We start from the raw sequence: 25,444 nt of genomic DNA, 5'->3' as shown, positions 1-25,444 counted from the left end.
AAATTTTCGTCTACCCTCGTAAGTGTTATAGTAATATTCGTAATATTAATTTAATTTCAGCATTTGGGATCATTTGGTCGAAATAACTAAAGGCGGGAGAACAACGGTTATAATCACCACACATTACATCGATGAAACAAAGCAAGCTAACATTGTAAGTATGTTCAAAGTGGGCTATTTAAATTTATCCACGTTCGTTAACCAAATGTGTTTTTCATAGTATAATAAGATATGGTATAAATAAAGAGGCTAGACAAAGTTTATTCGACAATTTCGAAGCGATATCGAACGTTCAAATCACTAAATATAAAACTAAGTCGATTCCCGCTGACAGTCGGTCCCTATGTATGCTTAGATCGTTAAAACTACGCAACGGATTTTGATACGTTTTTTTAATACATAGAGTGATTCAAGAGCTTAGAATTTATAATACACGCATAATACAGTAAAGAAACACTGATAATTTTAGAGGTTTCTAATGTGATTTCCTAAATAAGCACTTACATTGCAAACGCTGGCTGAATACCTAAGCCTACGAGATAGATCAAAATAATTTACTACATTATTGTACACCTCAAAAAGGTCTACAAAAATGTCCATGATGGTTTATATCTATCTCTTAAGGATAACCCACAGTATCAATTTTTTATCCTTTAGTTTTAACGAGAAATAATGTCTTATTTACGAGGCGATTTTAAGCAAAAGAGCATTACTCCCTATGCAATTAAGTACTTTAATCACATTGTGCTTTATATTGTACATAGATCAATATGGCTCTGAACTGTCTCAAAAAGCTGTGACGTTGTATATAAAAACATTCTGTAGTATATTTAGTATCAGCATTGCACCCGTGCGAATCCGGGGCGGGTCGCTAGATATTTGTAAGATTACGTCATTTGTTGAAGCTTTTTTTTTGCCACATCGCGTTGTGGTCGAATGGCCTGATATTCACGATACTAATATCGCTATGTGGTCTTTCTGTGTCTGCCACGGCGTATCATGGGCGTCTTTATAAGAGCCATATTATGAATTTTGCGGTAGAAAAATGTTATAGTGACCTGTTTTTCCGGTCAGCGTTTTTAATCTTTTGGCCCAAGATTAGAATTGAAAATAGCTACTATACAAATCATACAAAACCTAATAGCAACGATACTAGAAGCGATTCTTCCGTTGAAATGTAATTCCAATTCTCTGGACACTAATCAACTGGCTCTCTCGTGTCACAGGGTATAATTTGTTTTAGAAATAAATCAATAATATTATGGTTCTAAGTTTCACTTTGCTTCTATAGATCGGCCTTATGCGTGGAGGCAGGTTCTTAGCCGAAGAGTCCCCAAGTGAGCTGATGTCAAGATACCAAGCGGAGAGCCTCGAAGACGTGTTCCTAAAATTATCCGTACTTCAGAACATGGGCAAGAGAAGACGATCCAGTATATTGGCTGATGTTGTAGAAAAAGTCGAAATACCATCAATACCCGTGAGTTTTATTTTGTTTTTTATTACACCTATAATTATGAGAAAATATTTAATTGAACAAAAACTGAAATTACAAATAACAATCAACAGGGGAGGCAATAAAACAAAACGATGCATTGTTTTTATCAATATAATTGTCTTGCGATAGTTCCAAGGTTCAAATGTTTTGATTGCCATCCGCACAAAGACATCATTAGGGCTTACGAGATAAACATTTGCGTCGTTAGCTCGCTTGAACATTTTCCTCTGCTGTTTAACGCCGTTTCTCTGACACTTGGTAAATTTGTCAAAGCGATTTGCGTTCCACAAAAGGTACTAAAGTGCTAGTCCATCGGGTCACTTAGTATTATCACGGTTAAATCCAGAGGGATTCATTAATGCGAAAATGTCGTTGATGGCAAACAGCGTTTTCGTTGCATCGTCACGAGAAACTTGGCAAGAAAGCTTAACTTTTACCAAGTTCTTTGTCTTGGAGAGTAAAGATTAAGAAATCTAATGTTATATCGTTTATTATGTCCCTTGTAAATTCAGACCAAAAGATTCGTTAGGTAAATTAAAATAATGACTGTCAAAACATAAAAGTTTTTCTTGTGCAGTTCATAGTGGCACAAGTTTTACCCGATTACACAGGGTTAATAACTCTTGTTGGACAATGTATACTTACGGATTTATAACAAGATCCCAGAAAACAATCAAAAATATTCAATTGTAAGATTTTCAAGAATCGTTAAGGGACTTGTTGGGAATGAAACGATTGTCATTTGGCTATTTCAAATAAAAAGTAAAGTAATGAAATGAGTTAAATATGGGAATAAAAAAAGTTTCTTATATAAATTCTCAGGGCCAAGGTGCTTATTTCCGAATTTGTGGTAGATGTTTGACGATCGATGGGCAAGTGTAACGCTTACCATCGGTTTTGACTTTGACTTTCAAGGCCGAACGACCAGTCGGAGGAGCACAGAACAATAATTTCTAAATTCTAATAATTCTAAATATTCTTTGAGACGGTGAATGTTTATATAGAAATAATCGATCATCAAATATCCATAATAGAAATGTAAGATGTTATTCGGGCGTACTCAAAACAATTTCTAATTGATTCAAAATTATTAGCATATTTCTGAAATAATGCTCTTTAAATTTGAATAATACTCTTAAAGCGTACTTTAATATTGTTAATCTTTTCAAACATACGAATTTTGATTCTAAATTTAAATACTTATTGGATGACTTAATTTAAAAAAAAAAAACTAATTTAATTTTAATCTTCTAAAATAAAAAATATTAGGTATTATTTTTAAGAATAATACCTTAGCTTCTAAACTTTTCAAAAGCTCAGAACGAATTTATGATCCAATTTATGTGCCTTTTATTAAATTTATTACTTAAAATAAAACAAAACAGATGGCTTAGGCCTCGCGTGTTGTACTCGACTTCTGGGCTACTTGATGGATTCTGACATGGCTGCCACGATAAATTGTAATTTATGTTCTAAGATTTCGTTATTTCTTAGTATTAATAAATTTCGTTGCGCTCGGATAAAGCCGTGGATAAATCGAATGTGAAAATTTATGAGGCAAAACATTTTGATTCAGTCAAGTTGATCGGTCATATCAATCTTGGAAACTTGAGCATTTGACTCAAAAGTGATAAAGAGTACTCCGTTAATAAAAATAAATCATATACAGGACCCAACTGCTATTGACATTGAAGATTCAGAAATTGGTGAAATTTCTGGAGAGTTTGGTGATAATGTATCGATGAGCAGCAAGGGTCGAGGGATCGTTACTGAAAAGGTTACGGCGGTTGAAGCTTTACCGCCAGAAGAGAAGCCGACGAGTAGATATTTGGAAAGGATAAAACCTATGAAAATGCATCACATGGAAGCTTTGATTTGGAAGAATTTCTGGAGTCTGTTCCGAAATTACGGGTAATAATTTAGTAATTTCTTTTGAGGATTTTTCACGTAAGAAAGATATCGGCACTTTTGAATGGCTTATATTTTAGTATACCTTATTTTTTGCTATTGTTTTTTGAGATTATGATGGAATTATTAGTGTAAATATAATATAAATCATCTTCTAAAGCTAAATCAGATTTGTTGTTGTTGATTTTTTTCGAATGTTCAATATTATTCCCTGGTGTTGCTCCTTACTTCTACGCCCTGTTAGCTCTTTATAGAATAGTATTCATCTTAACACAGAAACCGGTGTCATTTTGACGATATTAATGCAAACAATTTAACAATTCCAGGTTACTAACCTTCATCATTGGTCTACCGTTGTCTCAAATGATTCTGTTCTGCCTCGCCATTGGTCACTATCCTGTCGGACTCCCCATCGGTATTGTCAACAATGAAGTATCCCCTAACGACACTGATGTTCTCTGTGACTACAGCAAGTCCTGCCCTCAAGATCCCGATACTTGGGAATGGAACTTGACGAGGTTCAGCTGTCGATATCTGAACTTCTTGTCTCAGAGGCAAAATAATCTGGTGAGTGGATGTTTTCTTTTACATTTGAAATATTGTAACTTTTAATATGTTTGTAAAATCATTTGATCTCATTGATGGTTTTTTGTATGACAATATTTTTTATATTTTTTAGAAATTAAATTATTCATGTCAAAATGTTCAATATCTGTCGCGTATCAAAAATCGTAACCACTGAATTAACGTCATAGATAACACAGATTAAATATGAGAACTTTAATTTCACTCAGCACAATAACTCGTAACATAAACTACATACGGGAGTTACTTAAAAATGACTTCAACAGAAAAATAACCTCTAAAGGCAGATACAAAATCCTAATAATTTTAATAAACTTTTTAATAGATTGCAAAAGTTTATATCTCTTAAATAAACAAAAGATAAACAATCTATCTTTTATTAGAGAGCGCTGCACACGATCACGTCGCGGAATACAAAGCTCATTAACAATTCATAGAGATGCGAGGGAAGCTGCAAACTAATTGTTAAATAACGCGATCCGTGGAGACTCGCTGAATGTAAGCGAGATGCCATGGAATTAAATTAACTATTCTTTATTAGTACAACATCCGACTCGTGAACTCACCCTCGTGGCTATAATTGCTTTGTGATTTAATATTATTCTCGGGTGTTATCCGTAAAATTGCTCCACTGATAAATTTAACAATATTTTATTTAACTATAGTAATATTCCATATGTTTCGTAAAAATATTTTAATTTCCTATTTTGTATACTGTGGGAGAGTTTTCACTATGATAGCCGATATGGCGCAGTGGTTAGAACGCGTGAATCTTAACTGATGATTAGTTCAAACCTAGGCAAGCGCTTTGACAAAATTCATGTGGTTAAATTTTGTTTATAATTCGTCATTCGTTATGAGGAAACCTGCATGTGTCTAATCATTCACCGACCCGCGTTGTAGCAGCGTGGTCCTCAAAAGCTAGAGGAGGCCTTAGCTCAGCAGTGGGAAAGATAAAGGCTGCTTGGCTGTATTTTCAGTAGTCATAAAATTATCAAACACGATAGGGATGCAGCGAAATTACAACTCGCTATTAATTTCCTTCGACTTGTTCAGTCACTAATTCGCATTTAAAAAGTCTTCGTGAAGATTCATCAATGAATTAACAATTCGCTTCAACGTAATTCGCTGTCGAAGTTTCTGTAACTTTATTCAATAAATAGATTTATTTATTCGCGAAGCGGCTGAAGTTTAAGTCTAGAATAACTAATTTATACTAACTGCAGATTCCTGTTTCCCAATTGCTTTTGATATATAAATGAACGGTACGTTAACGTTTGTACGCTTGCATATTGTTATTTTTATGGCATAAGAATTTAAATATTGACTCTCGATACTATGTGCTTATAAGTTGTGCATATTGTTAAGTATATGCTTAAGAATAAACCAGAAAACTCAGTAGTTACTGTTTTTCACTAATTTACAGTCATTCTTAATCCGCGCGTATCATCGATATAGTATTTCATCCAGGTAAAATAAATTATAAATTTATTAAAAAAATAATGAAATAAAAAAATGTAAATTAAAATATTCTATAATTTACTTAGCATAGCCCACAAGTCGCCCCATTTTACCCTTTCTAGTAGAATTAAAAAAAAATGTAGCCTATTACCGTCCCTGGGACTCAAACTATCTGCATACCAAATTTCATCTAAATCGGATCAGCGGTGAAGAGGTAACAGACAAACTTACATTCGGATTTATAATATCAGTATATAAATATAAATAAATATTGGACAACATCACATACATTAATCTGAACCCAATGTAAGTAGCTAAATAAAAAAAATAAATAATAATAAATAAATATTGGACAACATCACATACATTACTGTGATCCCAATGTAAGTAGCTAAAGCACTTGTGTTATGGAAAATCAGAAGTAACGACGGTACCACAGACACCCAGACCCAAGACAACATAGAAAATTAATGAACTTTTTCTACATCGACTGACATGAAAACCGGTGTACACACTACTCGACCACGGAGGTTGACAGTATAGGTTATAACAATGCGTCTTTACAGGTACTCTTCCCAACGAAAGAAATAGCAATGGCTGAATCAGTTAAGGGAAAGGCCCGAGCAGTTCTCGTGTTCCCGTCAAACTTCTCCGCAAGCTTACAGGAACGTATGAGGGATCCAAGGCACGCTGATCCTTCTACCATCGCCAAATCCGAAATCGAGGTCCACATGGATGACACCGGTAAGTTCTTAAATACTTTCAGATAAACTTAAAGGCCGGCAACGCACCTGTAACCCCCCTGGTGTTGCAGATGTCCATGGGCGGTGGTAATCACTTTCCATCAGGTGAGCCTCCTGCTCGTTTGCCCCCTATTCCATAAAAAAAAAAAAAATACCAGAAGAAAATAAAAGAAATCTCTTAAATAAAATTGAGGCGTCAATATTGTTTGTTCTCAAATATAATAAAAAAAGTAATGTTTTGATAAACTCTATTTTAATTAATTATAGTTTTGCCAATCGGATAACGAAAGAAAGCTTGCGAAAAATTATCTCTACGATTTCATTCATAACAGTTGAACTAACTCGAAACTTAAGAGAAACTTACACGACAAAATAACGGTACTATATCAGTTTTCCTCCAGTATTTCACTCGTGAAATGTTAACAACTAAACTTACGTTGATAGTTCATTTTTGTACGTGTATCTGATAAATTTTATAATTATTAAAGTCGAGTCGAAAGTTAAAGGTTATAAGGGCCGATATGGCCCAGTGGTTAGAATGCGTGCATCTTAACCGATGATTTCGGGTTCAAAACCAGGCAGGCACCGCTGAATTTTCATGTGCTTAATTTATGTATATAATTTATCTCGTGCTCGGTGGTGAAGGAAAATATCATGAGGAAACCTGCATGTGTCTAATTTCAACGAAATTCTGCCACATGTGTATTCCACCAACCCGCATTGGAGCAGCGTGGTGGAATATGCTCCAAACCTTCTCCTCAAGGGAGAGAAGGCCTTAGCCCAGCAGTGGGAAATTTACAGGCTGTTAAAGTATGTACATTAAAGTCGTCGCGTATAACATTCTAACTTTTAAAGTTCGTCTTCAGCAGTGAGTTTCGAGTTTCATCTTACAGAATAACTCTACTGATTTTAAAAGTGAAATACTAAGTGAGTTCCTATTAAATAGTATGACTGATATGTGTATGTGGTTGTTTACGCTATCTCGATATATCGAGCTGTATATTAATTATGGCGAAAACAACGAACCCTATTCTTAGTGAATACGTTCAATTATAATTAACGTTGCTTGTTATTTGCGTAATATATATTTATAATAAGCGATTTGTATATATACTAGAAAACAAAGTCACTTCCCGTCTCTACGCTGAGATATTTTACTACGCAATGGATTTTAATGCGATTCTCATCGATAAACAGTTATTTAAAAGGTATATGCTTATAGTAGGGAAAAGTCGAGAATTTCAACTTTCAAGCCTGAACAAACGAGAGCTTTTCAATTATTGTTTGTTTTACAATCGAAAAGTTGTATAAACCCTTATCGTACCGGCGTGAAGCCGGGCGATAAGTTCGAAAGGGGGGGGGGGGGGGGGGTCTATAGCTATTTTGTATTGTTATAACAATAACAAAGTTGTTACAATTGCTCTACATTACCGTACTGATAACAATTAACATGGTTAAAATGGGAGTAATTACCAATCGAAAAACCTCTCTCCGTCTTCGTATTAAAAAATTACTTACTTAAACTTCCCTTTACAAGACATAGCCGTCTTTGGACGTCCAAAAAGAATTTAATCAAAAACTACCCTACAAACAATTTCATTACTTAAGCATTGAAGGCTCTATGAACTTTATATAGCACATACAAAGGACTACTTATTAAATAAATAAAAACAGATTTGCTTTTACGCGGAAGTTACCGAAAAAGTACTAGTTAATTTACATACAAATTACATTTTGTTGAAAATTTCGCTGAAAATTAATAGGAATTCTACATGGGTATTTTTTTTAAATTAACACGAATAATTTTCGTTTAAGACTAATACTAATACTGGAATTAAAAAAGGAAGGAACTATCAATTAAATTTTAGTTAGAAAGTATAATATATTTAATCATTACTTAAATTAAAATAAAAGGATATAAATAATTTTTCTGAGGTACTTAATTTCGCCTAAATGCTAATAACGTACTGAATTTTTTATCATCTTATAAAATGAACTTTACAAGATCATACAATATGAAGTCTTAAAAGATATGGACATATTGAGAACCACAGAGGCTTAAGCTTTTAACAAAGACCGGTATCTGAGTAGCCTGACTAAATCACCGAGCGATTTGAATATGTAAATATTATAAAATGAAATTGTTTTTGTTAATGATTTATTGATTATCTTTTCTTTTTATTTTTTGTTAAAATGCCTGTTCCGAAACAATAACTAAAATTTGCGAAAGTCGATTTGCTATTATAAAATTAATAAAAAACGTAGAACAAATTCCTCTATCCCACTGACCGATCCGACTGTTGAATAACTTAGATCTTTTATGCCTTAAAAACAAACTTTAATTTATTTAATAATAAATTAAATGATAATGTTGCTAGCGCAAAAAAACAAGAATTATGTATAGATCATTATGCTACCCGTACAGTAACAGTAGACAGTTATTATTACCTTCAACATATCAATGCAAACCAAGCCACCAACGCAAGGCTACTCGGCTGCCTGATATAAGGCCACAGATCCTGAGGTTCTAGATTCAAACGTCGGGTCGGGCCGATAAAAAGTTTTTTGTCGAAAAGAAGTTGGAAGTGTACACTCCCGTGCCTCGGACAGTCCGTAAAGCCGTTGCTCCTGTGCCTGAACTATTTCCGGTCATGACGGACTGCTCCGTAGGATTATGACAGTGATGGAATTAAGAGAGCGGATACCTTCGTAGTTGGATTGTCTCCCATGAGTTTAACCTCCGTGACCGAAATCGGCCTCACAACATCATCATAATCCAAGGGTATAATAATATTTAATGATACCCTCCTCTTGAATATATAAAAGTATCACCAGCCCATCACTTATTACGGTACACCTCAAGGTGTCTCATAAAAGGCTCAGTCAAATCCTTAATGCCATGAAATTGCCTTCCAGTAATCTCGTTTAAATCTCCCTTTCGGGCTTTTTCAACGAATTTTATATTGTCACTTCCGTTTAGGAAAAGCGGGGATATCTTATTACGGCAGTATTTTATAATTTTATAACGTTATAACATTAATACAACCGATTATATTGTATTAAAAATCTAGTTAGATTAACTGATGTTTGGCGGTACGATATATATATACCAATGATCAAATCTTCAATCGACATTTTACTGTCGTCTGTGTCTTTAAAACTTCGCAGACACTTGCACACATTTCAAAAATTGAGGCCGTCACCGGCACGGCACTTGTGCAATTGATTTTAAGATTATTGAAACAATTTAAAATCATTCGTTAACATAATCGTTAATAGTATAAAATATTTGTTTCATTTCCAAAAATGTAACAATGGATTTCGATTGTTTACCCTTAGTTATTTATAATTTTAACTGTTTTTTTATAGTTTGGTGTTACTGTACGCCTCGCTAGGTTATAAAATAATCTGTAATAAGGAGTAACAGTCCCAGTAATCAGAGTGTTGATGATTTCTTCTTATAACAATAATATTAAACACAACGGTGGAGACTGATGACGTCATACCGTTCACCGTCACACCGTGCGAGTCTTAGTCCAAAGGCGCGCCAGTATTTGTTTCTCATTATTAAAAAATAATGAAATCCAACAGACAAACAAGTGGAGTGGATGTTGAACCGCGACATCCAGCTGGCGTTTATGGAGACCGCTGAGGATCTGACAGGATCTTGTGGTCTACCGAAGAGGATGATGTCCATACCCGTTCGTGTAAGTATGAACCGAATTCTCTAATGTTTTAAGAGCGAATATAAAGCGAACTCGGTAATCTTATCTTAAAAAGTCATAAAATATTGAAATCGTATTTATTTATAATTTATGTTCGACGGTATTGAGAGTAATACTGATTAATTAATTATATTTGTACAGTCTAGAGGTCATATTATTTATATTTAGCAAAACCTTCTCTTATATTTATTCCGAAAAGCTTCTGGCGCTTACTTCATTTTCTTATCGAGAAAGACCACATCTGTCACATCTCGCGGGTTTTTCCAATATGTTTTCCAATACTACACTCCACCCGTGGCTTCACATACTTGTAGACATCGCAGAGATGTTAGATCTATTCTAGACTATAATCTATGCCCTGAGCTACATTTCGTTTAGATTTGTTCAGTCAGTCTGGCGTGATTGACTAACAAACATACATCCATTTGCATTTTAGTATAAAATAAGTAAGATAAATACTATTGTTGATTTTTTTACTCAGTCAAGAAAGTATCTAAGCATATTATTTGAATTTTAATAGAAGACACGTCCATTATATTTATGGTGATAACTTTTATGTACCCGACTTGAGACTTGAACCTAGGACCCTAGCAACAATTGTTATATCGAAAAAGCCGTAGTACAAAGACCGTTAGATTACGAACATTAAATTATGACGTCATCAAATAAGTCAGTCAGTAGATATGACAAGATACCTTAAATTTTAAAGACGCTCTATAGTCGTTATATCTCGTTTTGATGATGTCTGTACATACATACACATATAATAAAATTGGAGTGTCTGTTTGTAATATTAAAATAACCGCTTTTTACTAAATGCATATGTATAAACGATATAAACCAAAATAACATTTTTTACAATTTTTGTCTGTCTCTCTGTTTGTTTGACTTTCACTGGCTGATAGCTGTTGTAATAAAGAGTACCAATAACTTACTAGTAAAATTCAAACGCGCACGAAGTCGCGGGCACCGCTAGTCATATCAATATATTTCGAAATTAAAATTTTACGTAATCTTTTTTTGTTACAGTTCCACCAACCAGTTTTCGGCCTCGAGGTCCCTAATTTTACAGACTTCGCTGGTCCCGGCGTTATCCTAACGTAAGTCAATATTAATTTTCAATTTATTTTTAATTATTTTTCTGCTCTGTAAGGGGATATGTATCAAGGTTTATTTAAATCAGCTTCAACAGGTGGGCGATTCTATTAATTTATAATGGTTAGAATACATTTCCAAATATACTCCGATTCGACTTGGATTGCTAACAAAAATAAACCTCATCTCAATGGCCAATTCTTCTTATTTATGTATGTCATTACACTATCCCGATTGTATTTCGATTCAACTTCGACCGAACCGCAATTGCATTGTTTATTGTGTTAGTATAAAAGGACAAGACTATGCTACATGGACTACGTTTCGCTTCGATTTCGAAAGGTTAAGATTTGTTCATAGAATTAGCGCAATGTTTAACCGACGGTTCAGCGGTGCAACTTGTCGGTTTGATGTTGTTTATCGTTTGAGTTTTAATATGATCAGACCACGTTTCACATCAAATGGACCGCGTTCGGAGAATAAATGCTGAACACCTGCGTCGTAGATTTTTTTTTAAATTTATGAAGTAATTTAAATACATTCTTTTTTTAATAATTTTTCATCATTGTCTTTTGAAAACGAAAGCGGCACAAGTTGTGGGAAAATTTTCCGTGAAATTGTTGCCACGTGTAACTCTCAAAGTACCCTAACATTGTACTAACTTCACTTCTGTATATAATGCACGAGAAGTTTCATACTACGAAAGAATATTAGATTTAATGCAGATCATATAATACAAGGCAAGGTTGAAATTGAGAAGATGGATGGGCAGCTTGAACGATGACTGATGATTTTTCTTTATTACTTACTTTAGTGTTACTTTAGTGTTACCATATCCTGTAGACGTTGGCATCGTAAGATATATTATCCAACTCGCACGTCGACAATGCACCACAACTTTGAGAACTAGTACAGTAGTAGTTACACTATCTTACTATAAGAGCCGAGATGGCCCAGTAGTTAGAACGCGTGCATCTTAAGCGAGGATTTCGGGTTCAAACCCAGGCAGGCACCGCTGAATTTTCATGTGCTCAATTTGTGTTGACAATTCATCTCGTGCTCGGCGGTGAAGGAAAACATCGTGAGGAAAACTGCATGTGTCTAATTTTAACGAAATTCTGCCACATGTGTATTCCACCAACCCGCATTGGAGCAGCGTGGTGGAATATGCTCCAAACCTACTCCTCAAAGGGAGAGGGAGGTCTTAGCCCAGCAATGGGAAATTTACAGGCTGCTAATGTAATGTATGTATGTAACTTATCCTTCATACCGGAACACAACATACTAAGTATTGCAGTTTGGCGGCACCACATACCGTAAACAGATGGGCTTGCTAAAAGACCTATCTCCAAGTATGAATGCTGTTATAAAAAGACCAACCGACGATTAACCATGGCTACATATAAAGATTAACAGAACAATAAAGCTGAACAAACAAACACAATATATAATCAAACATCTTCATATCTAAGTCAGACGTCTCTTGCATTAATGAAAAATCTATAGACTTATTGTAGCTAGTATAAATTATATTCAACTGAAAACTTTGAACTGAATATTTACGAAACTATTGCTCCGATAAATTCGAAATTACAATTTCTATGAATATTTATCGAAAGTTTGTCGAATAAAGTTCTCATCAGATAAATAAAATAAGGTTCATCGATGCTTCTAGAATGTTATCGCGTTCTAGAGAAATTTGTTCGGAACTGATGCATTGATTTCAGGTAGACTTTTTAATGTATTCAAAATTGTTATATATTATAAAATAAAATCCTCGCGTCGCTCTTTACATGGTGTCAACTCAAAAATACCGACTGATTTTTTTATTCGGTTTCTACCAAAGGACGTAGTGATTCATGAGAAAGGTTGAGGTGTAAAATTCATTAATATTTTGTGTAAACAGGCTGAAATATGATAACGATTGTGGAAAATGTCGGAAAAACCTTGCCGAATGGAGGAATATATATATATTATAAACTTTTTATGTTTAGCCTATTCTAATGAAAGTAGGAAAAAAATTAAGCAAACCTTATATTTGTGTATATCAAGTGATTCTTATACTATTCTCAGCTGTATTGTGAACTATTAAAAATTTATGATCAATATATCTTTATTTAAGAGCCGAGATGGCCCAGTGGCTAGAACGCGTGCATCTTAACCGATGATTTCGGCTTCAAACCCGGGCAAGCACCACTGAAATTTAATGTGCTTAATTTGTGTTTATAATTCATCTCGTGCTCGGCGGTGAAGGAAAACATCGTGAGGAAACCTGCATGTGTCTAATTTCAACGAAATTCCACCACATGTGTATTCCGCCAACCCGCATTGGAGCAGCGTGGTGGAATATGCTCCAAACCTTCTCCTCAAAGGGAGAGGAGGCCTTTATCCCAGCAGTGGGACATTTACGGGCTCCTAATGCTTAAAAATAATATCTTTATTTATAATGCAAGACTACACTTAACTACTTATTTCCACTTTAATTGTAATTCCTTTATCAAAATTCTGATAACAGTTTCGGCGACGTTCAAAATGCCATTTTTTCGCAAATCCATAGTGAATATCATGGATTAATCAAGCTCTCATCCATCGCGTCAAATGTTTTTTACTTTTTTTTTCCTGTTATACTTGGAATAAAGTATAGAACCTTATTCTATTCGAGCGAAAACGGATTACTAGTAGTGTAGAAAGAACCCGTGTTTGCACATACTTTTTTCATGATACTTGAATATCTCTAAATTGACCTTCTCTCCGGTTTTAACAGATTTGAGCTTATTTCTCTACGCTACAACAATGCGGGTTTTGTAATCACACGTATGAAAGATTCTCAACCGACGTGCATTCGTTACGCCGATTTCCTTTGCCGAGCGTAATTAATTATAAACACAAAATAATGTGGCGTAACTAGTAGATTATATATTTTTTTATATTTTTCTATTTGGTGGTAGACCTTTATGTAAACACGTCTGGGTACCACGAACTCATCACATTTTGTGCATCGAACATCAATATTTAGTATATTTGTGTTCCGGTCTGTTATAAAATATGAATACCAAAGGTTGGTGGAGCATTGGTGTTGTAAGGAGTGGTTGATATTTCTTAAAGTCCAATGTTTATGGGCAGTCATCACCACTTATAATACAGTCATAACATTCGTTTGGAAATGCAAATGAGTGGCTAAATCTGTCACGAGATTTCACTCCCCAAATTATTGGCTTTTTCCGTCGATATCTTAAAAACGGTGAACGATACGTGGAAAATGCAAAGAACTATACGTAAACCGACTTGTTATAAATTATTATTTTTAATTTATTTTTATATTTTTATTAACAATAAAAGATTATTGACTGCCTGTAATTATATTTTGTAAAGGCAACAAAATGTGCGGGGAAGGAGGATACGGTAATTTGATTCATTCGGTTTTGAGCGTTGAAGAAAAAACAAAAGAAATTAAAAAAGAGAAAAATCTAAAGACAAGAGAAAAATAAAGCAAGTGATTGTGATCATTACGGAGTTTCATTTTGGACATATTTAGTTAAGTTTACACATAATTGTTGATCATGAAAAAGCAACAAAATAGTATCCTACAAAAATTTACATATCTCAACGGAGAACTGAGTTTTTATGAAAAATCGGAATTTAAACCTTTTTTCAAGATGGCGGAAAATGCACAGGCTTTTTTGGTCGACAAATTAAAGTTAAGCTTTTCCAGCCCACACGATATCCAAAATTGGACTTTCTCCGTTCATGCGTTTCTCACTCGTTTTTCATGACGTAGGAACTAGACTAGTACCAAAGGTGGCCCATTTGCACCGGGTATTAATATAATTAAAATATATATAATTATACAATTAATAAATCTAATTAGGTTAAGCATATAATATGAAAACAGTTCTCTTGTCTAATAAAGGATTCCTACATTGTAATTTATTATCTAAACCGTCTTCTAATCTCGTTTGATCTCTAGAACCGCTTGTAGGGGAAACGAGTTTGATACCACGGGTATTCTCTCTAGAAATAATTAATTAAATTATATAAAAATGGATGATGACGACCTCCGTGGTCGACTAGTGTGTACATCGGTTTTCATGGGTACGCCACTCCGAGGTCCCTAGTTCGATTCCCCCGGCCGCGGCGATGTAGAAAAAGTTCATTAGTTTCCTATGTTGTCTTGGGTCAGGGTGTTTGTGGTACCGTCGTTACTTCAGATTTTCCATAACACAAGTGCTTTAGCTACTTATATGGGGATCAGAATGTATGTGATGTTGTCCAATATTTATATTTATTTATTTAAAAATAAAAATGGATGTTGATAAATCCTATTTCAATCGAAGAAGAAGGTAATAAGTCTTAAATATAGTCTTAGATATACATACATATTTTGCATTATCTACAGTTCTTGATTAAGATATATTTATAAATAATACAATAATTTTCCATTTGACTCCGTTTTAATTTTACTTCGAAAGTTCCAGCGTCAAATTAAACGTCATTCAAAACGCCACTTTTTTGTAAATCCATAATTACTATCATAGATTAATCAAGATCTCCAAGATCAATGATATCATGTCAATTCGATTTCAAAGTTATTTGCCCTTAGATTAGCCCTTAATAGAAGTTAACTTCTAAATTTTTCTTTTAATTGTCTCAAATTTAGTTACTATAGACACATTTTAACGCGAAATCATTTTTATTTGTCTTTCTTAGTTCTAAACAACTTATCAGTATACGATTTGCCTTGGGACACCCAGGGGAAAGTCAGCTTCGATCCTAATTTATTTAAGGCCATTGACATTTATCATATACACTCTTAGCATAACTTTAGTTTACATAAGGGAAAACTTGGGACTCTATCAATCATTTTAATTGGTTTAGTTAACTGGATATGTATATATGTATAAATTATATTTTATTTATACAGTCCATAAATTTTATATAAAATACTTCTAAGGTTGAGACTTCTCTTTTAAGTGTGAAAACACTGAAGGACTAGCTTTTCCATATCGAAATAATACAAAAATACTTTAAAACTTTAATATTTAGTTATTATCATATCTATAATTATATCAATTAACCTCCAAGTGCTTTTCTCACACACATATAAATATCTTTAAATAATATCTTTCTGGATTTATATACATACCCAGTATCGAAGATCTTGCCCGTGCGATTACAAAGACAAATTATTTTAATTAGCGCCATCTAGCGGTACCAGGTGGTACCAAAAATTTACTTCATGTTTATCATGTAAAGTGTTTGGAATACAAAAAATCTGTTTTTAAAGTCATAATATTTACTGTCTTAAACTGTTTCTTACATTTGATATTTAGTATTGAATCGATAGATTAATAAATGTTTTTTTTTTGTTTCAGAATCATCTTTTTCTTGGCCGTCGCCCTGACTTCGGGTGCCATGTTAGCGGAACGTAATGAAGGCATTCTGGAACGTTCTCTTGTGTCTGGAATTACAGGTTAAAAATAACTCCCTAATAAACCTAAGTCGCTGACGTTTGGACGCGTGCTTTATAACGATTTCAATCCGTTTAGATTTCAATACCGATACTTCATCGAGTTTAAGATAAAATGTAAAAAAAACTTAAACATTTGGGCTTTATTGAGCCCGTGAGCGACCTAATTTTATTAAATGTGACTTCTGTGATGGAATTTTGCTTGAACATTTCGATTCACAATGACACGTGTCTCGAAATTTCCTTCACGAGGTACCCTCGCTGCAGAATACAAAGTGAACTGTTAACTACACAAATTGGCACTCTTACAGGCGATCGAATTTCGACATTCAGTTGTTAGTCCACGTGTTAGTTTCAAAATATATGTATTTATTCTAACAATGTTTGGTAATAAAATAAACATTGGAATTGTAATAAATATTAACCTTAATTATCTCATACCATCTATGAACTGCCAACCATGGAATCTTAAGGATTATGTCCGTTGTACTATTATTTTTACACTGGCTCACTCATCACATAAAACGGCATTACGAAGTATATACGTACCCAGAACGTTACACAGACCCCTACCAACATTGCAGACCAAGATTAATATAGTTACAAAAATTAAACGACTGTCCTAAACTAAAATAAACTTCATAGTAGATATTATATACCATGACATTCAAGGTCTGCAACAATATCTTTAATATTAATAATTTTACCAGGTACAGAGATCCTGTTCTCCCATGTGCTGGTACAGATGCTGGTGATGGTGGTGCAGACAATCACCGTCCTTCTCATCGGTTTCCTGGTATTCAATTTGACGATCACTGGACCTGTTCTCTGGGTTGTGGTGCTGACTCTCATCAACGGCTTGTGTGGAATGACTTTCGGTAAGCTTAATTTATTTTAATTTTAATTTAGTCGTAAGACTAATTGCTAATCTAGTAGTTTGTTATTGACAATCATAAAAATCTATAATCATTGTTCATGGAAATACTTAAAGAATGTTCTGTCTTACTCTTTCCAATGTCAAATCTATAATGAGCGAAAGAGAGCAATCATTGCTTTCTCCTGCTAAACAATGTTTTTGAGTTAGGTTCCTATAGTCTTATTATTATATATATTATAGTATTATTATGTTATATGTGTATGTCAATGTTCATAAGTTCTTATTAAAGTAAAGTAACAACTACTCTTCATTAGAGTAAAGAATTGGAGCTTCTTCTATCCCGCTACTCCAATACGTGATGAAGAATGTGACAAAATTTAATTGTACGTTTTTCTTAACTTTTGAGCACGACTATATTATAAAAAGCAAAACACGAAAAAAGAAAAAACATAACAGATTACAAATGTCTCATTTCTGTGCTAAGGGCCTTTGAGAAGAAGGTTTAAGATAAATTCAACTATACCGCTCCAATGCGAGTTGGATATAATTGTGGCATAATTTCAATGAATTTTGAGCACGAGATGAATTATTAACACAAATTCAACATATGTCAATTCAGTGGTGCCTTTCGAAGAATGTAGGTGAATCTTCAGTTAAGATTAATATGGTCTAACCCCTGGGCCACCGCGGCTCTCACTCAGAGCATAGCGAGGAGAAGTAGAAGCTCCATTTGTGCTCTTTTATTAACTTTTTGTAATTAAAGTTTGACTGACTACTTTCTTGATTTAAAAAATGCTACATCATTATTCAATCTATTCCATACGTACCAGCATTGTTACCAAGAATCGAAACATTGTACGATCGCATCAGTCAAGTATATTTGACATTAATAAAACCTCTAGTATCGACAGGCCGTACTACTTGAGGCGTACCAGATATTTTTACGATAAAATTAATGACTGTAATAATGACATATCATTGAAGTTATGAATAGTAGCAATGCCCCATTTTAAGTAATTATTAATAAACCTATTTACCCCTCCAATTAAGCCTAAAGTTTGAGCTAAGATTGAATACGACAATAGCCAAAGGTATCAGGATCGTATCTACGACTATTTACATCATCGCTATTTACGTTTAAATATAATATGAAATTAAACTAAATTAAATATAACAACAAAAAAATTATTAGTGTGTTCACCGTGACTGTGTGAAACGGTATAAATGTACTAACATTTTCCACTGGAATTGCAATTCCGATTGGCTGGATGATAAATGATCCAGCTCCTGTAACTAGTGAAAACAATGATACAGAGAATTGCTTTAAGAATACCCCATTAATCCTCTAATATATCTTAGTGTTAGGTTAGGTATATGTTTTGGATAGGGCTTTGTGAAAGCGAATCTGTGTATTTATATATTCTACCGCCAAACTGCAATACGCAGTATTGTTGTGTTCTGGTTTGGATGGTGATATACATATGTACAGGCACAGGCAATCTCCAAGATTGTATGCACATTGGCGCTATGGTGGTACCAATTGTCAGTCAGCCTAGGTATATGACTTAATGTCATCTTAATTCCACTATACTAAAATTACATAACGCGATAATAACATAAATAAATAATCAGTAGGGTGGACACGACTTACATTGGCAGATAAGGTTTAATGTAGATTTATTGATATAAAAGTTAACAAATTGAGCATATAATCCATATTACACTTGACTACAAACTGACAATAAACTGTAAAAAGTGTTAAATGAACTTTTGTCAATCTTTTCCCCTCAATATTGCAACTACAAAATCAATAATGCCTTTGCAACAGTGAGCTTTCAATATTCATGTATCACGACAGCTGGCAAACGGCTCTATTTGGCCAGCCAAGACACACAACGAGGATTAAAACTTCACAAACTTGTTACAATAGCCGATCTGGTTTAACTGTTATTTTAATACTGCTCCATAAACTAAAAATTGTTTTAATCTCCTTTATAGATTACCAATATTGATTTTGAATTTGTATGATAAATGCGACGAATTGAGCTTTTGTTTAACACTTAATTGTACAATTGTTATATTTTTTTTATTTTTCGAAATGATTTAACGACAAAATTACCGAAATTAGGCATGGATAGTATTTTATGCTTTACTACATTTAAAAAATCCGGCTCGAAGGACCAGTACCCTTAATACTCAATTTTAGCTTAACCCAAATAAAAGAATAAATGTTTGTTTTTAAATCATACTAAATTTTTGAGTAATCTCCAAGTTATATACTCGTATATGAACATAATTCGAATATAACAATAATGTTTTGCAAATAATTTACCGACTAGAAATAATTAGCATTAAGAGTTTTTACATAAGTACCTCATTACTTCTTATATTTTATTAGAATTTCTTAACAATTGTTGTATTTGTGAAATAGCAATGTGGAATAAACACGCTTAGGGTTCAATCAGAACCGTTCCGTTGAGGACGTGATTATTTATGACCTTTTGTGTTTTTAAAAACAAATTTACTCCCGTTTAGGTACGAGTATTTTCAAAAGAAAGAACAATCATATTTATGGACTTTCCATGATGACCCATTTAACATAAATTGCCCTTAATTTATATAAGAAATCTTAATATTCTCAAAAGAAAAATTACTTACAAAATACATGTTTTTTTATCTACAAATAAGTTACAGCCGGACTTATTATAAGCATCCCAAAATGTCCCAAAATTTCTACACCTTCCTTAGGTTGATTTACCTATTCAGGGTTGTTACCCAAACAACGAGATAACAACCGGAAATAAAACAACGGGAACTTACAAAGTATTCTCTCATAATTTTCACATAATTTCCAATAGCTTAACTAATTAAAATTTATCCAACTCGCTCCTTTTTGAACATTCAAGTTTATCGTTCCATAATTTAAGTTCCCTCGGCGTTGGAGCTCTAATCGGTTAAACTGATAACTCGTAAAGATAATAAAGTTACTTTTAAGATTTCTCTATTATTATTAACAGTATTTAAAACGGGATATTTACCATGTTTTTTTTTATTATTTGGTGGAGCTCGTGAACAAGACATTCGTAGATAATGTCGAAATATCGAGCTCCACCCAATAATAATAAATAACATGGTAAATATCCCGTTTTAAATACTGTTAGTAATAAAAATGACCATGTTAATTTAAAATTCTCTATTATTATTCCTATATCTTTATAACATTTAATACATTAAGATTATACAATTTACTAATATATGTAATAATAAATAGGTTAAAGTATATAAAAATATCTTCTAAAAATCACAAATTACAAACTTCTCTACGAACTTTCATCCAAAAACAAGATTTTCAAAAATCCGTAATGTTCTCTGTTCTGTAAATCTCTTCTATGTTCTGTAAGGAGTTGCAAAATTTCATACCTGTGGATCCACTGATTTAGGCTGTATGTCACGTGGTATGTCAGTGTGTCATTTTAAAAATTAATCCAAGTAGATATATACGACACAATATTCAGGAATAATCGTAAAGATCAATTTAAAAGACTAACAGATATATACATATCTACATAACATTACATTTTTACATTAGCAGCCTGTAAATTTCCCACTGCTGGGCTAAGGCCTCCTCTCCCTTTGAGGAGGTTTGGAGCATATTCCACAACGCAGCTCCAATGCGGGTTGGTGGAATACACATGTGGCAGAATTTCGTTGAAATTAGACACATGCAGGTTTCCTCACGATGTTTTCCTTCACCGTCGAGCACAAGATGAATTATAAGTACAAATTAGCACATGAAAATTCAGTGATGCTTGCCTGGGTTTGAACCTAATACTATAATTTAATATCAAGTTTGCTCAAAATAAAGTAAAACACACATATTAGATAACGGTAACTTTAACAATTCGATTAATATCAAAAATCACCTTCAAAATTAAATCTAATTAATTGAAATTGAAATCTTATTAAAACTAGTTGAACCTGCGGCTTTACCGACATAAAATTTATAAAACTTTACCAATCGCATACAAACTGTTACGCCCCATTTTACTCCCTCAAAGGGTGAATTAAATAAAATAGCCTATGACCTTCCCTGGAACTCTAACTACCAAATTTCATCGTAATCAGTTCAGCGGTTTAAGCATGAGGAACAGACAGACTTACTTTCACATTTGTAATACATGTATCGATTACAATAAACTAACTGGAGCTAATAGAAACATGAATAATAATAATAATAATAATATAATATGCTTCATAAAATAAAGCAATTTGTGCTATGCGAACCACGTTACGCTAACGAACCGAATATTTATTGAACATCTTGGATTTAGTACTGAAGTCCCTAATTAAGACCGTACGTCTAGTCTGATCTTAGATCGAAAATGAACGTATTTCTGTGTAACTTCAAATGAATTATTTACATCAATAATAATTAATGAGAGATTATGTCTGATGCGTTTTGGAGATAAAATAAAATAGCCTTAATTTCGAATCCCAATTTGCAATTTACATATTGCGTTCCTTTCATCGTCGAATTGTTTAATATTAATAAAATTAAATTAATTAGATTAGACAAGAGTCAATTAGTTATTAATATTATTATTATTTAATGTTATTATGAAAAAAAGTCAAGTTAGTTTGGACACCTAGTGCTGGGCAAAGGCCTCCTCCATGTCTTTCCATTTTTACCTGTCGCTCACTATCCGCTGCCATGTTATCCCTGCATATTTAATGAAATCATCCTCCCTTGTTTTCCGTCCCTAGGGTACCAGTTCATGATCCTTTCGCTTCATCTTTTCAGTGGTTCTAGCGACGTGTCCTGCCTATCTCCTGTGTTTCGAAATAACCGTTTTTAACTGACACTACTTACGTGACAAGCATTAATGTCATTTTGTTATATTATGTAATGTATGTTATAAGCAACATATAGTAACAAGGGGGGGGGGGTGTACTAACTGGATTACAGTGCTTACTTAGTTTATAATTTATTTCTTATCTTTAAAGGAAAATACCTTGTGAAACTTTCAATTATTTGATGGGATTGTGCTATTGACCGATTCACCAAATAATTTTATCATCGTAGTGGAGTACCTCGTACCTCCAAAACTTCAAGAGAACCTTTAATGGCTGTTATTTATTTATGACCGCGCACCATTACAGAAATGAAACAGCCATTAGCCTGAATATTAAACTGATTGAATTTCATTTCCAGGGTTCGTAGTGTCATGTATATGTGATACGGAAAGAACAGCTACATACTTAGCACTCGGATCCTTCCTGCCCATGATGTTGCTGTGTGGAATTATCTGGCCCGTTGAAGGTATGCACAATATATATATTTTTAATTTAATTTAGATAGGCAGACATATCTATAGACGTTGATAATTTAAGAAACAGTACTGTATAAGATGAGTTCGAAGAAAACTCGATCCATGTAAAATTAGGTTAAGAATTAAGTAGGTTAGGAATTTAAAAGCGTCTGTACAATGACATGGCGAAAAAAGTGACCTTTTAGTAACAATTACATGTGCATAGCTTGATTATTGTGTGCGTACCGTCTAGAACTGTAACATGTGGTCGCCTGCGTATAAAATAATGGTAATATGGTAGGTTGAGTAGGTTTTTTTTAAAGAGGGTTGTTCTTTAAGAAATTGCCACCCTCATAGTGCTTGCAAAATATTCAACGTAATACATGCTTAATTACATCTATTTTTAAGAAGACAATTTGTATGAAGCCTGCGCTGGTTTTGAAAAAGGGTCAGCGAGGACTTTATTACATGCCCCCACCTCCCCGCAATAATCGATTAAGCGTAAAAAAGATATTCTATCAGCAGGTTGAGTTGGTTGCTATGCCTTTTATAGGAGGCAACAGTAATACGCCACCAACCTTACTAAGATGTTATCTCTTGAGTCCTTAGTTACACTGGATCGCTCATCCTTCTGGCCTGTTTCGTAGAATATGTGATTATTGGGATTAACCTACCCGTTCGGTCCTACACAAAGTACTCACACCGTGTCGATTATCTCAACTTAGTGATAAAGATCACGTGACAATTGCTAGGAGGTGAGGTCAACTACAGAGTGCGTTTCTGATTCTTTCAGTGGAATTTATCTTATAAAATCTGCAATTTAAGTGCAGCCAGAGGCTACTCGAATAAAGAATATTTCGATTATACCGTGGCCTGGCTAGAAGGAAATAATTGAGATTAAACAGCATTTTTACTTTACTTTAATTTCGACTCTACCAGGTCATAACTAAGGCTTCATCCGCGTCGATGTTTGATTGTCACCAAAAGGTTTTGCTGTGATTTTATTAGGCAAACAAATAGTAAACAGTACAGGGTGTATTATTCTCACTATTTAACATTTTTCTCAAGAGAAACTGTTCCTGTTCTGGTTATATAACTTAAGTATACTAATATAGACTCTACAAATATTGTAGATAACTTTATTTGCCATTATCGTCATAAAATATTGTTATTATTGATTTAAATTTTACTTAGTTATGGATTTAAATTGAAATTAACTCCGTTAAATGTAAAGTCCGTGAAATTCGACTCAGTTATTATTTAGTAGTTTGTAGTAGTTGTGTGCTAAATGAGTTCGTAAGTAATTATCTGTGTTGGTCGAAATAAATGCTCATTATTATTCATAGTTTGACTAAATTTCGTCACTTTGTACTTTAAAGTGTAAAATATTTTGTGATCGATTTATTTCGTTTATTTCTAGGTATGCACATGATACTTCAGTGGATAAGTTTCGTTCTTCCACTAACAAAGTCCACTGAATCGCTCCGGTCCATGCTTCAGAGGGGTTGGTCCATCACTGTACCGACGGTGTATTCCGGATTCATTTCCACATCCGTCTGGATTATCGTGTACCTCAGCGTCAGTATTCTCCTCATCAAGTTTAAGAAAGGCTGATTTTTTTTTTATATAATATTGGACTATTTTAACTTTTACATATTTTTGTTTTAAATGTACAAATATCTTTAATGCAAGACCTTAACTTATCATAAATCACGATGATATTATAAAAACATATACATATAATATATTTCTTAAGTATTAAAATATACTAAGAAATATTTGTAACAATAGCGACAAATCCTTCAAGAATTATTGATATAGTATAATTACATTAAAAATATCTTGATTGCCTCAATGAAACTTAATCAAATAAGTCTGAACCTGATTGGTCGAGCGACCGTAACGCCATCTACATAGAACTGTAACGTCCCTATAAAATATGTATTAAAACTTACATATTTAATAGCAGTAATAAATTTTACATTTAGCATAATAAAAATATAGGTATCATATTTAATAATTATATAAGAATTTAAAATGTCATAATATCATGTCATGACATTTTATAATAATATTTGACATGAAAATCGAATTGTAGTTATAACTTGCTACATATCAAAGTCTAGGCACTATTATTATAAATATTAATTGCTGGGTAAGGTACATAAATGTGATAGGTATTAGTCATAGTAGGTATGTTTTGGGGTTAAATAATTGTGATTTACATATGACATGACATTGTGATGTAATAATAAGGAAATATCTAATAAATGTGACATTATTTAATTGAATTCACTTCTTCCGCCTTCACTCTTGCTTCTTAACGAACTGTTCTTAACTTAATTAGTGAAATTGTATTTGTATTCAGTTTTAAAAAATCTTCAATGAATCGAAGAGTTGGTTAATCACAAAAGTCTGTTAAGCAAAAAACTGTCTTCGTTATTTGGTTCAGTAATTTTGCTTTTACATATACGCTAGTGTGGTCGTAGCATTATTTCTACATTATACTAACTTATCATTGACTTTAGCTGAAAAATCATTTCTTTCGAATTTTACTATGTTTACTTTAACATATAAATTAGATTTTAGTGTGTGTTTTGATGTAATTAGTGGATTTTTGTGTTGATTTAATAATGCTTGTGTAAATATGCTTTAGTTTATATGAATTGGGAAGTAATTTTAGTGATTAGACAGCGGTATTGCTCAAGCGTAAACGCGTGATAATCACGTGTTAACGTATAATGTATTTGTTAAGGACGAATAAATAACTTTCACTGAA

General features: G+C 33.3%; 1 protein-coding gene across 1 annotated transcript in view; it reads left to right on the top strand.

The window, feature by feature from the left end:
- The window catches only part of LOC125073019 (ABC transporter G family member 23), an 82,526-nt gene extending 57,082 nt beyond the window's left edge, over positions 1 to 25,444 (top strand). The window contains exons 6-16 of the mRNA XM_047683685.1: positions 61 to 154; positions 1,292 to 1,477; positions 3,165 to 3,406; positions 3,730 to 3,970; positions 6,016 to 6,193; positions 9,784 to 9,899; positions 10,947 to 11,017; positions 16,385 to 16,482; positions 17,190 to 17,357; positions 22,569 to 22,676; positions 24,086 to 25,444. Of these exons, the coding sequence (XP_047539641.1) occupies positions 61 to 154; positions 1,292 to 1,477; positions 3,165 to 3,406; positions 3,730 to 3,970; positions 6,016 to 6,193; positions 9,784 to 9,899; positions 10,947 to 11,017; positions 16,385 to 16,482; positions 17,190 to 17,357; positions 22,569 to 22,676; positions 24,086 to 24,279 (1,696 nt within the window). The 3' untranslated portion in view covers positions 24,280 to 25,444. The remainder of the gene's footprint in view (positions 1 to 60; positions 155 to 1,291; positions 1,478 to 3,164; positions 3,407 to 3,729; positions 3,971 to 6,015; positions 6,194 to 9,783; positions 9,900 to 10,946; positions 11,018 to 16,384; positions 16,483 to 17,189; positions 17,358 to 22,568; positions 22,677 to 24,085) is intronic.

The sequence above is a fragment of the Vanessa atalanta genome, chromosome 23 (genome assembly GCF_905147765.1).
Source record: "Vanessa atalanta chromosome 23, ilVanAtal1.2, whole genome shotgun sequence".
Classification (NCBI taxonomy): Eukaryota; Metazoa; Arthropoda; class Insecta; order Lepidoptera; family Nymphalidae; genus Vanessa; species Vanessa atalanta.
The sequence above is the reverse complement of the archived record's forward strand: the minus strand, read 5'-3'. Positions and strand labels throughout refer to the sequence as shown.